General features: G+C 57.2%; 1 protein-coding gene across 1 annotated transcript; it reads left to right on the top strand.

The window, feature by feature from the left end:
* Positions 1–209: 209 nt before the first annotated feature.
* Positions 210–10,320, top strand: QSOX1 (quiescin sulfhydryl oxidase 1; the record flags this gene model as incomplete). The annotated part of the gene is made up of 12 exons (XM_080623675.1): positions 210–468; positions 2,619–2,719; positions 4,048–4,096; positions 4,297–4,399; positions 5,108–5,198; positions 5,420–5,565; positions 5,981–6,115; positions 6,317–6,446; positions 8,403–8,525; positions 8,628–8,772; positions 9,020–9,199; positions 9,596–10,320. 12 exons carry the CDS (start codon positions 210–212, stop codon positions 10,318–10,320), a joined length of 2,187 nt encoding a protein of 728 aa, XP_080479801.1.
* Between the last annotated feature and the right edge of the window lie 4,138 nt (positions 10,321–14,458).

Genomic DNA, 14,458 nt, shown 5'->3' with positions numbered 1-14,458 from the left:
CCCATCCCCCCGCAGGGGGGTAGCGCTGCCCGGCGCGGGGGGTGTGCGGGGCTCCCCGCTTGCTGCTGGGAGCGGAGGAGCGCTGCGTTCCCAACAGGGGGCGCCGCGGGCCTCTCCGGCCCCGCCCCTGCCCCACCCCAGCGGGCGGGGCGGGCGGGGCGCGCGGCGGCCCTAAAGGCGGTGGGCGGAGGCGCGCGGCCTGGCGGGCGATGTGGCGGCGGCGGGTGCGGGGCGGTGGGGGGGGCCGGTGGTGGCCGGCGGCCGTTCTGGTGCTGGCGCTGTCGGTGCCCGCGGCGCAGCCCCGCGAGCTGTACTCGGCTACTGACCCTCTGGAGCTGCTGGGGGCGGAGGCGGAGGGGCGGCTGCTCGGCTCCCCCAGCGCCTGGGCGGTCGAGTTCTTCGCCTCCTGGTGCGGGCACTGCGTCCACTTCGCGCCCACATGGAAGGCCCTGGCCCACGACCTTCGTGGTGAGTCCCCGCCGCGGCTGACCTGCTTCCCCCCATCCCTGCCTGCCTGTCCCATCAGCACCCCCGAACCCTCGCTGTGTCCTTGACCTTGTTTCCCGCCACCTTATCCCTGTCTCTGACTTCTCTTATCAGCACCCCACTTAATTCCCCATGTCTCTGTCCTCGTGTCCTCATCAGCATTCTTAAGTACTCCCTGCATCCCTGTCTGTTCTTCTGTCAGCATCTGTAAATCCCCCGGGTCCCTCTGCCCCCACCCCCGTCAGCACTCTTAAATCCCTCCTGTGTCGTTGTCCATCATGCTGCTCTCCGTCAGTACTCTTCACTCCTCCCTGTATCCCTGGCTTTGCATGCTCGGTCCTGTCAGCACTCCTTCATCCCTTCTGCATTCTCCCTGTCAGTACCCCCTCTCTCCTCTGCCTTCCCTTTTGTCAGCACCCCTAAATCCCACTGCATCCCTTCCACAGCCTCCTTGAAGTGTCAGTCCAGTGGGAAGGCCCAGAGTCCCCCATGATGCCCAGGCCTCCCTTGCAATGGCTAGTCCTGGCTTAGCAGCATCCCTGGAGCCTGCTTTAGCTGGGAGAAGCTTAGGCTGAGCCTGCCCTAGGCATGAGGGTCCTGCTGACTGCTCAGACCCTCCCTCAGCCATGCTCCTCCCTAGTGCCTGCAGGGAGAGGCTGGCAGGGCACTGGGGCTGGGCGTTGATCCCAGCTGGTTAGTTCCCAGCTTTGACCTTAATACCTGGCCTGGCTTATGCCCAGCACGACTTGGGAGCCCACACATCCCAGTGCTGGGCCCCTGGCCCCAGCGGGACTTGTCCTGCCTCCCCCAGCATCCTGGGACACGCATGGCTGGTCTCTGCTATTGCACTAATTGATACAGCGCAGTTGCTGCCTGGTGAGTCAGGGCTTCTGCCAGGGCAGGTGTCCAGTCCCTCCGAGGGGATGCCATCCCTCCCTGGGGATGCCATCAGCACTTCTCAGTGGGGCAGGATGTGAGGAATGCGGTGTGTGCCCAGGCCCCCTGGGGGAATGCTGGCTCTTCTGGCCTCTCTCTGAAATGGGGTCCCCCCAGGGCTCTTGCAAATGGGGTGCTTGTGAAGGCAGGTCAGGGAAGCCATCCCTGTGCCACTTGCCATCCTTACTGCTGTTCCCATAGGTGGATTTTCGCAGGTGTGGGCTGGCCAGGGAGGAGGCCAGGGTGACCTACAGGTACCATGTGCAGATGAGTCCAGGAGTATGCCTGGTGACCTGCAGCAGAGCTTGGCACTGGCTTTCCTGTGCTGCTGATGCTCCTACTGTGTTGTAGTAGGAAGCAGCTTGCCTGCTCTGTCAGCTGTGACAAAGGACAGTCTCATAGGGTCTTCACCTTCAGCAAGCTCCTGCCTCGGGTGACATGGGCTCCATCCGTGTGCTGGTGCAATGCCCCTCCCCATCCTGCTCGAAGGACAGGCTGGGCATTCTCTAGCTTGTATCTTTTACACTAAAAAGAAGCCATTTCAGAGCTTTTATCTCCATTTTGCTGCTGGCTTTTAGAGCTTGCTGCTTGAAATGCCTCTATGCCTTCTTTTCTTCCTCTCTGTTTTACTCCAGTGATCTGTTAGTCCTCCCCAGGCAGGTGGTGGAGAGTCATAGAGGGGGAGCAGATACTTGGCAACTGTTCTTGGGTAGTTCCCTTGTGGTTATCAACCGTACCCTTGGGGTGAGATGAGCTGAAGCCCGTGTTCCCTGCTCTCCCCCAGCAGTGGTTAGCCATCCCTCCCCTTCTTCTCTCAGTGGCGTCTTCCCTTTGGGGCAGAGGCTGGGCAGGCAGAACCAGATGGGCAGGCAGCCGCGGGCAGAGCTGCCTTGACTCGGATGCCGGTGAGGGCAGGGCATGCATGCAAGGCTGATCCCGCCTTGCACAGCTTTCCCTGCACTCCTCTGCCTGAAAAGTAGGGCGCCAGGCTTTAGCTCGGACGTGGCGTTGGATATTTGGGGCTTGGAAACCATCAGTTTCCTGTGAGGGACAAGCAATGACTTTGGGGCACAGAGGAACCATGTCGCTGACACAGCAGAAGATCCCTGCTGTCTCTGCAGCAGCTGTGGGGAGCAGGGCAGTTTTGGGGACCTAGAGAGGCTGATCTGCGCTGACCTCACCCTTTGTCCCTGCAGAGTGGAGGCCTGCAGTGATGCTGGCAGCCATCGACTGTGCCGATGAAGCCAACCAGCAAGTGTGTGCTGATTTTGGGATAACTGGCTTTCCCACGCTGAAGGTGAGGGCTATGTGCACCAGGCACTTGCCTGGTTTCACTGTGCTTTGACTTTTGCTCTGTCTCTCTCTTGCTCAATCGGATTGACAGCATTATTGCACCAATACATTCCATTTGGGGCTTTACAGTCTGGAGCTGCTTCACACTTCCCCAAAACAGAGCTGTGGCCAGACTGCAGGCAGTGCAACTGCTGGGTGATATATCAAGAAGGAGGGGAAAACCAAAATGCTGCTTTGTGATGAAATCTAGAGGCCGTATCTTTCTTAGGATAGGGTAGTGTCTGAAACTTCAATTGGAACCACCTGGGAAAGGCTGCTGGAGGGCAGAGAGCAGTCGCAGACACAAGTTTTGAAGAAGGGTGCAAGGATGCTGCAGGAGGCTGCACAGATCTCTCCTGGGAGCCTCTTGCAGTGGCTGGCGAGGTGCCATCCCTCTTCCTGGGCCCATGCCTGACCTCTTAGCTGTGTCAAGGTGCCATTTCACAGTGTTTCACACTGCAAACAGAGCCTTGCTCCAACATAAGCAATAAAGCTGAAGCGCTCCAGGTGCAGGCAGCAAAATCCAGGATCATCTTGGTATGGAACAGAGGAAATATGGGTTTCATCAGGTATGCCCTCAGTCCCAGTTTACAGGCTAACCCCAAGGTGGGGTCAGGTTTGGTGGTTTGCCAGGTGGGTTGGCTTGTGGCCTAGCCCTGCCCTGTGGTCTCAGCAAGCACCTGCTGCCTGAGCACCCACTGCCTGTGGGACATTGACCAAAACATCTCCCAGAGCAGGGAGGTGTGCTGATGTGGCAGTGCCAGTAGGTCACTTGCTTTCCATTCCCTGTCCCCACCAAACACCTTTTGCAAACAGCCAGCGCTCCTAGCCCAGCCTGCAAAGCAAACACCAATCTGATGCAACCTGGTTTCACTGCTCTGGCTGTACCACAAGCACTGGAGCCACTATGGCAGATCAGAAGTATGGGAAAAAAAACCCTTCTCCTGGTTTGTGAGAGCTCCAGAGCAGGGAGCTACTGGATTGCAGAACCAGGCTTCCTCCCTGGGACCCCTGGAGACACCTGTCTTGCTGCCTCCCAGCACTCAGCCTTTGGCTGGACATGGCTCCCAGCCCATGCCTGCATCCCTCCCCTTCGGGGATGCCCTGCAAGACAGGGACACAGCCTAGGTGCTACCTCTGTGGTGGCTTATGTTGGTTGGTGTGCTGTAATGTTGTAGGGAAGCTGAGGCAGAGATGGTGTGGGGGGAGCTCCTGCCTGCTGGGCAGCACTGCCTCCTTGTCCCACTCCACACTCTCACTCCAGTTTCCCCTTGTGTTTTTTTTCTCATTCAGTTCTTCAGAGCTTTTAGCAAGAAGGCAGAGGACGGGATAAGGATTACCAGTGAGTGTTTAGAACCAAGTTTTGGGGGTTTGTTTTGTTTCATTTTTTCCCTGGGTGCAAATGGCTCTGCTGTCCACACCCCCCATGCATTAGGACCTCAGGGAGCTCAGGGGGCAGCTGAGAGCAGCTCCCTGAGCTCAGCCCAGCCCATGGGTCAGGCTTCCCCACCATTGACACCTTGGCATCCTGTCCTCCTGCAGATCCCAGTGCCACCGTCACGGACCTGCGCCATGCCATCATCACCAACCTTGAGCAGAGCCAAGACGCCTGGCCGCCTGCCTGTCCTCCACTGGAGCCAGCAAGGTGGGGGTGGGGTGATGGGGAATGGCTGTGTCAGCCTCTGTCCTATGGAGTGCAGGTTTGGGGGAAAATCCTGAGGCAAAAATGAGCACAGAGCAGCCGCTGCATCACCCACATCCCAGGGAAATGTAGATGACCTAGCCAGGCTAGAGCCATTTATGTGGCCCAGATGAGATGTGCCTTAATTACAGCAAGCAGTGCCTGGGCCAGGGACATGGCAATGCTAACTGCTGCCATCAGCAGCTTTTTCCTGTCCCAAGAAAGAGTTTTCTTGGTTCGGTACAAATTTGTTTGGATCTGCAGTCTTTACTGGATGCAGGCAGTTGTTCTACTCTCCCAGGGGGAGCATTTGGCTTTCCCAACGTGATGGTCAAGGTGGGCACGTGCTTCAAGTCTCTGGTGCCTCTGTCTGCTAGCCAAAAAAAACCCAACAGTCCTGCTTCCAAGTTCATTGTTGTTTTATTTCCTTGGATGAGTGTGCAGCTCTCTCCTGCCATGCCTGTGCTTTGTTTGGCTGACCCCAGTGGATTTTCTCAAAGTCTGTGAACCAGAGCAGAAAATTGGGCTGGAACTTTAGTGGGAAAGAATTGCATGCTTGGTGGGGCTGAACCTCCACCAGCATCCCCTACCAAAGCCTAGCTCCTTTCAGATGGGAGGGCAGAGCATCTGGCTGATGCCAAGGACCTGCTGCCATCCTCTTCTCTCTTGCAGCGTGGAGGAAGTTCACACCTTCTTCCAGAGGAACAAAGACCAGTACTTGGCACTTATATTTGAGAAGAGCAACTCCTTCGTAGGCAGAGAGGTGGGTATAGCTGCATTTATCCCCCATTTCTCTTGAAGCCAGGGTGCCTTTGATAGGGAAGTCCTCATGCGGCAGCCTCCCCAGTTGCCTTGCATGATGCCTTGCATGATGCCTTGCTGGTGCAGTGTCTTATACAGGCTTCTAAATAGCCCTGCTGCGTCCCTGGTGAGGTGGGGGATGCTGCTGTCCACCCATTCTGACCTGGGGATTGCCTCTTGCAGGTGGCACTGGACATGCTGCAGTACGAGAATGTGGCCGTGAGGAGGGTATTGAGCAGCGAGGAGGAGCTTGTGGAGAAGTTTGGCGTCACCACCTTCCCCTCTGCCTACTTGCTCCTCCGCAATGGCTCCTTCTCCCGCCTGCCCGTGTGAGTGCAGGACACAGGGGGTGGGTTTCTGGACCCTGGTGGGGGTCTCCTTTGTGGGAAAGTTCATTAAGAAGGAAACAGTGGCTGGGTCAGGCAGGCTGGTGGGGAGCAGGAGGCTGCCAGTGAGCACTGAGTGGGGCTGCCAGCCCTGTCTGGCCCTGGCAGAAGGGCAAATGGCTGCATCTGCCTGGGGGTGGCTCGGCACAGCTGCCAAGGGCTCTCTCGGCTCTGCCCTGGGCTGCGTGTCAGGATACCCACTGCCAGAACACATGGAGAGTACAGACCACCCCACGCTAATTCCCTAGGTCAGAGTTGCCAGTCTGGCTAAGCCTTGGGTCTCCTTTGCTTCCTTGTTGGGACTGGGGGCTGTTTGGGAGGGAAGAGGGTCTTGCTCACAGCTTCTCCTTCCTTGCAGGCACATGGAGGCACGCTCCTTCTACACCTACTACCTGCGCACACTCTCAGGCATCACTCGTGGCTCCTACAAGCTGAACACAACCATCACAGTTTCCAACGAGACCAATGTATCCCAGCCAAAGCATGCTGACGGGTCAGACCTCTCCCTTCATCATTCTGGGGCAATGGGAGGCCAAGGCTCGTGCAAGGAGGAGGTGTCATGGCCATGGGTGGTCAATAGGGTGGAGGTGGGACTATGCCTTTCACCTGGGGAAAGAGAGAAGAAATTGTGGCTGGGTTACTGGGGTACAGATTAGTGGGCTGGTGGAGCATCGTGTTGTGTTGCCCTCCCCAGCTCCAAGGTGTACATGGCCGACTTGGAGTCCACGCTGCACTACTCACTGCGGGTGGAAGCCACCCGTGCCGCCGCACTGTCAGGAGCCCAGCTGGCCACCTTCAAGTGCTACGTAGCCACGCTGGTAAAGGTGAGGAGCTTTTGGTGCTGGGAGAGGAACCACCAATGCCTCCATGTAGCTATTCATAGGGTGAAATGCAAATGCAGGGTGCAGGCCACCACATTCCAGTGTTCACAGGTAGCAAAGCATGGTGATCTCCTATGTGAGCCCTGTGTCCCAGTGCCACTGTGGGGCTGTCCCTATCCCTGTGGATCTCCAGACTCAGCCCTGAGTCACAACAGACAGGTGCCAGAGAGTTTCTGATGAGATGTGAAGCGCTAGTATTGAAGGGCAGAGCAGGATTGGCACTTGCAGGAGATGTTGAGGCAGCAGGTCTTTTTCAGAAGAGACCGCTGGGGTGTCAGAGATAGTCAGAGGGGTTTGTAATTCTTATTGTCTGACTTGGATGCTTGGTTTGGGGAGCTCATCACTGCAGACTCCTTTGGTAGTCCAGGAAAGGAATTCCTGCTCCAAGTCAAGCTCTGGCAGAGCCTCATGTAAGGTCTTGTTTTTTCTTTTGTTGATGAAATTCAAGTGTGTGAATTGAAGGAGCTTTGAGCCAGCAAAAGTGGAGCACTTTAATTCCCTGGTGCGATGAAGCGCTGTTTGGCTGAGGTTTCCACCATTGGTGTTGCAGGATCCCTGTCCTCATCCCTGTCACAGCCCAGGTTCCTTGGTGTACCTTCACCCAGCCATGCCTGCCGCCGTTGCTCTCTCCTTTGTCACACAGGATTTCACAGTCAGTTTAGACCTTGCATAGCCCTTACTGATGTGTGAGACAGCCCCTGCTCCCACCCCTGCCTGCTCTCCCCAGCAAAGAGCTCCAAATGTGAGACACTAGTACAGTGAGTCTTAGGTCCTCAGCTCAGCAATTCATGTGACTCTTACTCTACTTGTGCCCATCTTATCACCCTTGCTGTTTCTCCCTTGAATGAGAACCACAGGGCTAGAGAAATAAATCTCCCATCACACCAGTTTCCTGGCCAAGGGCACAAGCTTGCCAGCATGGTGAGGAGCAGCAGGAGGTTTATTTGATCAGCTTTTAATTCTTTCTGCAAACCTTCCCCTCACTTGCCAAGGATGAGCCGTGGCCTCTGGCAAGGAGACTGTGGCATCCCCACTGTGGGCAGGAGGCACCGGGGCACTGGGTAGTGAGTGCTGCTACTTCCAGAGAATGCTGGGATGGTGCTGCCGTTTCCATGCTCCTCCACAGGACGGAGCAGCATCCCCAGGATTGCAGCCGTTGCTGCCAGCCGGGGAGGGCTCAGGCTGGGAAGCTCAGCCTGCAGGTCCCAGACTTGACTGTTTCGTTCCCAAGAAATATTTCAGGCAAGGAGGGAGGAAAAATCCTAACGTGGAAGGAAGTGGTGCCTGGAAAGCATGGAATTGTGTGGCAAAGCCTCCAGTCGAAGGAACAGGGGGGACTGCATTTTGCAGCAGAAATCAGGTTGCAGATTAATTCCCCTGTGAATTTGGGACTTTCAGCGTGATTCTCCACAGACCTGGAGAGAACAGCTCAGACTTAGCAAAACGCTCCATCATTTTGCTTCCCTATCACTTTTCCTGTGTGCTGCTGTTCTCATCCTCCGCATGGGTTGGTTCCTCTGTCTCTCTGTCCAGCGGTAGTACATACTGGCGGTCTGCCCCCTCTCCCCAGAGCGCCTGTGATTTTAAAGTACTGCTGCTAATCGGCTTTGTGATGGTTTATGGTCGGAGTGGCTTTTGCCTCCCTCAAACGAGCTGAGGTTTGGAGCCTGAACATGCACACAGGAGAGTACAGCCTTGCCACCATGACAGGATATGCTGCAACCCGCAGCCCCTTGGCACCAAAGTCTTGCTGGGATAGCACTGCCCTCCAGCACATGCTGCCAGAGGGAATGCTGGTGCTGCCCAGTGCCTGTTGCAGTGAGCTGGGGGTGCTGGTGGGTTGCCTTGCTGCTCTCGGGACAAAGCCTGGGTTTCCACACCCCTCTCCCTACTCTGCAGTACTTCCCGGGGCGCCCTTGTGTGCAGACCTACCTGCAGTCCCTGGATGTATGGCTGAAGAACTGGACAGAGCCTGAACTGCCCCGCAACGTCTTGAAGGAGGCCATGAAGAATAACAGAGATGTAAGATGCCCATGGGGACCCTGGTTCCTGTCCCAGCCCTCACCCCTTCCCCAGCCCTCATTACCTGCCAGCTCCCTCACACAATGTCTGTTTGCCCACCAGGCCTCCCACCCTGCCGTGCTCCCCACCAATGTGACCTGGGTGGGCTGCGAGGGCAGCGAACGCCAGTTCCGTGGCTACCCCTGCGGGCTCTGGACCATCTTCCACCTGCTGACTGTCCAGGCTGCCCAGAGCGGCCCTGATAAAGGTATCAGGTCCGGGGGGGGTTCGGGGAGGAGGCGTCTGGGTGGACTATGGCACAGACAGGGATGTTGCATGCGGGCAAAGGCTTGTTTCCCCCCATTCTTCGTCTTGCCCCAAGGCAGATTTGCAGGCAGGACAAGAGCCACAGAGTCAGGGTGTGAGGTTGCCACCTTAGCTATGGGACCATGGTGATGACACTGCAGGGTCAGGACTCGCCTTCCTGTCCTCCGCTATCCTCTGCCTCCCTACAGAGCTGCCACTGGAGGTGCTGAGCATCATGCGTTGCTATGTCCGGTACTTCTTCGGCTGCCAAGAGTGTGCCCAGCACTTTGAGGCCATGGCGGCTAAGTCCATGGACCAGGTGGCGAGCCGGAAAGAGGCTGTCCTCTGGCTCTGGTCCCACCACAACGAGGTCAACGCTCGCCTGGCAGGTAAGGGGGGCCACAGGGAGGGGAGCCAGTGCAGCTTCCAAAGGGAAGAGGGAGGTGAGCTGAAGGAGCATCTCCTCCTGGATGGAGCTGGGAAATGGCTGCATTAGGGTGCAGCAATGGGGACATCTTGTCAGCGTCCCCCACCATAGGTGACAGCAGCTGGTCACAGCATCAGACCAGCCCAGAGATGCAGTTGGGTCTTAGATGCTCCCTGCAGGGAGCTTCCCAAAGCTGCCAGGTACCCTTGGAGAACCCCTCCTCCTTTGGCGGCTCCTCCAAATGTCCTGTCTCCATCACTGTCCCCAGCTGCTGGATGCTCTGGGGTGCTTATACCACTACAGGGGGAGGACTGTCACATGTCTCCTCTAACCCCCGCACTGGCTCCGGTCCTTGCAGGAGGTGACACGGAGGACCCCAAGTTCCCCAAGCTGCAGTGGCCTCCGCCGGACATGTGTCCCCAGTGCCACAAGGAGGAGCAGGGCTTGCACACCTGGGATGAGCCGGCTGTGTTCACCTTCCTCAAGGCGCACTTCTCCCCAGCCAACATCTACATGGACTATGCTGAGGCTGACCCCATCCTCATGGCTGGAGAGGGGACTGGTGGCAGGCTGGGCACTGATGGCCCGCGAGAGGTGAGGGAGAAAGAGGAAGAGGAGGAAAAGGAGAGGGAGGGTGACATGAGAGCTCCGGGGCGACCAGGTTCCGCTGAACCAAGACGCCCCAGCATTGTGCGGCTGAACCCCAAGCTGCGGGAGGTGGGCGAAGACATCGTGGACCTGGACTCCTTCAGTGAGCAGCACTTCAAGAGCCAGGCGCTGCGAGCGGCAGCCAGCCGGCACCGGCGGCTTAGCAAGCGTGACACCATTGCCCTGCCCCGGGATGCCAGGGGGGGCCGGGAGCGTCGGTGGGCTCCTGGCATCCAGGTCCAGGAGGAGGAAGCTGGGGAGGGCATGAGGAGGAGCCCCTGGCTGCGGGTGCTTGGCTTGGGCTTCTCCCGCCTGGACATCAGCTTGTGCATGGCCCTCTACTTCCTCTCCTCCATGTGCCTCCTGGGCATGTACACTTTCTTCCGTCTCCGCACCCGTGCCCGGAAAGGCCGCCCTAGCTTCCCCGTGGCCTGAGAGCAGTTACAGAGGGCCAGGGGCTCCCCCAGGGTGGGGTGGGTGAGCTGCTGATCCAAGGCACCCCTGGGACAGCATTTTGTCCCAAATTGGGGACATTTGGTGCATTCTGCCCAGGAGCTGCCCACTTGCAGTAGTCGACTCACCCAGGGTGGGGGTGGAGGGTGGAGAGCTCTTTTTGAGGGGGAAGGAGGTGTCAGAGCATCCCCCCTCAGGTTGCAGTGCCACATTTCGGGTGTGTGGGAGCATGGACACTGGTTCATGCCTCGGCACCAGCTGCCCTTGGAGCTGCCTGGACTGGTTTCAAATGGGGAAAGCCAGTCCCATGCTGGGGAGCAGCCCTTTGGGGTCAAACCACTATTGGGGCCAGGAGGGTGGGGGTATAGCCCCTCAAAAAGTAGGGCACTGCTGGGCGGGGGGTGGCAGACTCCATTATGGGGTTTCAGCAGCATTATGTGTGTGTGTCCCCCTTTGAGACATGAACGGGGGCTCCCCACCATTCCTCGCCCTCTCGCTGTGTTGTTGCTCACTCAATGCTTGTTTTAGTGGAATAAATAATTTTTGGCAACGCTGGCCCTGCTGTGTCAGCCAGTCCCTGCTGGTCCCTGCTGTGTGGGCACATGGGGCAGCACCTCCCCTCCCTGCCATCCCTCACTGCTGGCTGTCCCTGCTGTGGTCTTCCCTGTCACTCCAGGAAGAGCACTGTCCTGGTTTAATCCTTTAAATGTTTTTAGCTGTTGTTATTTACATTTTCTCCTGCTTTTTACTTCTGAAGGCACCTGTGGCCCCCCATACAGCCAGCATGTCCCCATGGTTGGGGTGGCTCATGCTTTGTCCTCAGGTGGGGTGATAGGGAGGGAGCCTGGGGAGGGCAGGAAGCTGCAGGAAATTATTTGACGTGAGCCATGGAGCTGCAGTTCAGTGCTAGCCATGCCCATGGTACAGAGCAGGGAGACACTTGTGAGCATCCCACTGGGGAGCAGGCCTTCCAGGGGAGCAGGTCTTCCACGGGTGCAGGTGCACTGCGCCTGTCCCCGATTCTTTCTGCCCTTTTATCCTTGTTAGAAATCATTAAGGAAAATGGTTGTTTTCCAGAGCCAGGGCCGGAGCCATCTGCTCTCTCAGCACTGCCTAAATCCTCCTGTAACAAATTCATTGGGATTATGCTGCCCTCCCTTAATCCCAGCCCTTCCCCCCACATGGGGGATTTAAAAGGATTAAAGCCTCGCCGATAATAAACTTCATTAAGAGGGAGGGGGGGTGTCAATCCAATTTGGAGCCTTTTTCTTGATATCTTCACTTTGCCCAGGTGGAAGGCGAGGGTTGGCAGGATGGGGAAGGAGGGCAGCCAGCTCTGCTGCTGACCAGACACTGCGATCTCTGTCTTCTCTGGCCCTTGCTACCTTACCTGCTCTTGCAATAAATTGTCTTGCTCTGGCTTTTCTTCTTCTTTGGTGTCTGTGCATGGTCACACCTCCATGGGACATGGGGCTGGCACCCCTGCCCTGCCACTGCTGGCCCACTCGGCCTTGGTCACATCCTTTAGCCAGGTCCTCAATGGCGTCAGCCCAGTGTGGAGGGGGCCTGTGTCCCCCCAGCCGGGTGCTGGTCCTGCCCACTGCCGTGTGATGGATGAGGAGGGTCTCATTGCTGCAGCCCTGCTGCCTTCTTCTTGATTTCCCAGGGGGGTTTATCCCCTACATGAATAACCTCCCATGCATACCCTCCCCACCAGCTGCTCTGCTGTGTGGGATTGAGGGTTTGTGATGAGGGGCTGCCTGCTGCTGCCCCAGCCCCAAATCTCTCAGTGGGCTGCTGAAGCTGCGGACAGGCTGGAGGATGTGTTAGGGAGATGGATGCAGTAGGTGGGTGCATTGGGGGGATGCAGCAGGAGGGTGCAGAGGGTTAGGTCTGGGCAGGTGGGTGCAGGGGCTGGGGAGGAGGAAGCTGCAGGCAGGGCTGCCCAGATTAGCATCCCCGGCAGGCCCGCAGCCTAATGCTGCCATGCACACAGGAAAAAGTCCAGTAAATAGACTTTCTGTAATCCTGTTTGGTGCAGTCCAAATCCTGCTGGCCCTGGCTCTCCTGGGCTGTAGCACCAGGGTGTGCCCCCAGCACCTGGGGAAACCCCGTGCAGGGCACAGATGGGCCAGAGCAGGCAGCAGTGCAGGCAGGAGGCTGCTGCAGGGCTCGGTGCTGCCTGGGGAGGATCCCCCTCACCATATCCCCCAGGATGGGGTCTTTGGGACAGGCCCACACACAAGCCCTGGCACAGAGGGAGCATCAAACCTTGCCATGGCTGCACTCATGGGTGGGATGGGCTGTCTAGGGTGGGGGACACTCCAAGCCCCCCGAAATGCCCTCCCCGATGGGGGTTACTCCTTCCCAGTAGGAGCCTTGGGAGTCCCCGAGGCTAATTACCCAAATGGCCTCGGGCTGTGTGAGGCGGCTGCTATTCCCTAATGCAATTTACCCTCAAGTGCAATTTAATTTTCCTCGAGGCTGGCGGCCGGCCCCCCACACACCAACCACCTTCCCATCCCTTTGCTCTCACTCCCTCCCGCCTTGCCCCTCTTCTCTTTCCCTTCTCAGGACGGATGAGAGCCTTTCTCTGTCGGCATCCCCCCTCTGCCAATGCTTCAGCCATAAAACCACCAGGGCTTCGTTCAACATCAATTAATTTTCAATTACCATTAGCAACGCCCCACTTGGCAGTGCCTGCAAGGGGGGAGGCTTCCTTCGGCCGCTGGTGAGTACCTGGGTCTCAGTGTGCTTGTCCTTGCTCCAGGTGACCGCTGGCAATAGAGGTGTCTGTGGGATGGGGTCATGGGCAGTTATTGGGGTAATTAAGAAGTGGGGAGCAGTAGGGGCTGTGCACATGGGGGCTTGAGGTGCAGTGCTCAGAGGGTGACTGTGGCAAGTTTGGCCCCATGAGGATGTCCCCACCTCAGGCTGGGGGAGCTGGTTTTGTTATGCGAGGGGACTCTGGGAGCTGGGATGAGACCCAGCAATCTCGCTGCATGGTGGCACAATGCCTTGCTGTCAGCTGAGCTCCTGGCATCACCAACCCCACTCAGGCTTTGCTGATGAGGGACATGGCTGGGCTCACACCCACCAGGCATGGGCCAGGCAGGGGTCTTCCTTACATTCCCCCTAATTTTGCCTTGAAACCCTGCTGTTGCACCTGGGAACAATGCGCTGATGTCCCCCTCGGTGACATGCTGCCCAAACCAGCCCCAGTTCATGCATGCCTGGGCTGGGGCACACCAAGGGAGGCTGGGCCTGGGTCTCAGCAAAGGCTCTGGGGTTTACCTGCTTTTTTATTACTATTATTGGTGAGGAAGGTGCCAGGAGCACTATCCCTGCTTCTCTGTGGGGTTTGCATCACATTGCTTGTGTCTTCATCTGGCTGCAGAGGGGGTGCAGGCAATACCAAGGAAAGACCAGGATATCTGTACGGTGCCAGAGACCCCCAAAACTGCCCCAGAAATATAACCTGATGAAAATCATGGCATTCACCCTTCTGCAGGCTGGTCACTACTGCCCCTTAGCTCTGTTTTAGCTCCGGGAGGAGGAGAAAGCCTAGAAGGGGATTTCACACCAGCATCATGCAACCACCGAGTCCTAGGGCAGCATCTTGGGTGGCACGAAGGGTGTTTGCTGGGCAAGTGGCCCATGCCCCCCTCCCCACATGTCAGGATAATGGGTTGTGATGGAGAAAGTTAACCTAAAAGAGACCAAAAAACCACAAAGCAACAAAAAAAACCCAGAGATAAAAAAAAACCAAACCAACAATGATGAAAAAAAATACAACACAAAAAAATAACCACCAAAATGAGGAACAGAGGGAAGGCAAGAAGGATGGAGGGCAATGCTACAGGGGATGAAGGCTCTACTGGGAAGATATGACAAGCCAAGGGTGAGCGGGGAGGAAGATGCTGATGGGTGTTTATTTTGTGGAGGCTCGGACACTCGTGGTGGCAGTGCGCTGTCAGCGCGGTGCTTCCCGAGGTAAAGGCTCAGCGCTCCCTTTGCCTGCTTGTCACTGCCGTCAGTGAGCAGGGCAGAGGGGCCTGTATCAATCTGGCAAAGCAGAAAAATGAATGAAAATTGAATTCCCCGAGGAGAAGAGATGGGG

Source organism: Psittacula echo (assembly GCF_963264785.1).
Source record: "Psittacula echo genome assembly, chromosome: 7".
In the NCBI taxonomy this organism is placed as follows: Eukaryota; Metazoa; Chordata; class Aves; order Psittaciformes; family Psittacidae; genus Psittacula; species Psittacula echo.
Note: the sequence above shows the minus strand (reverse complement) of the source record. Positions and strands in the feature narration are given on the sequence as shown.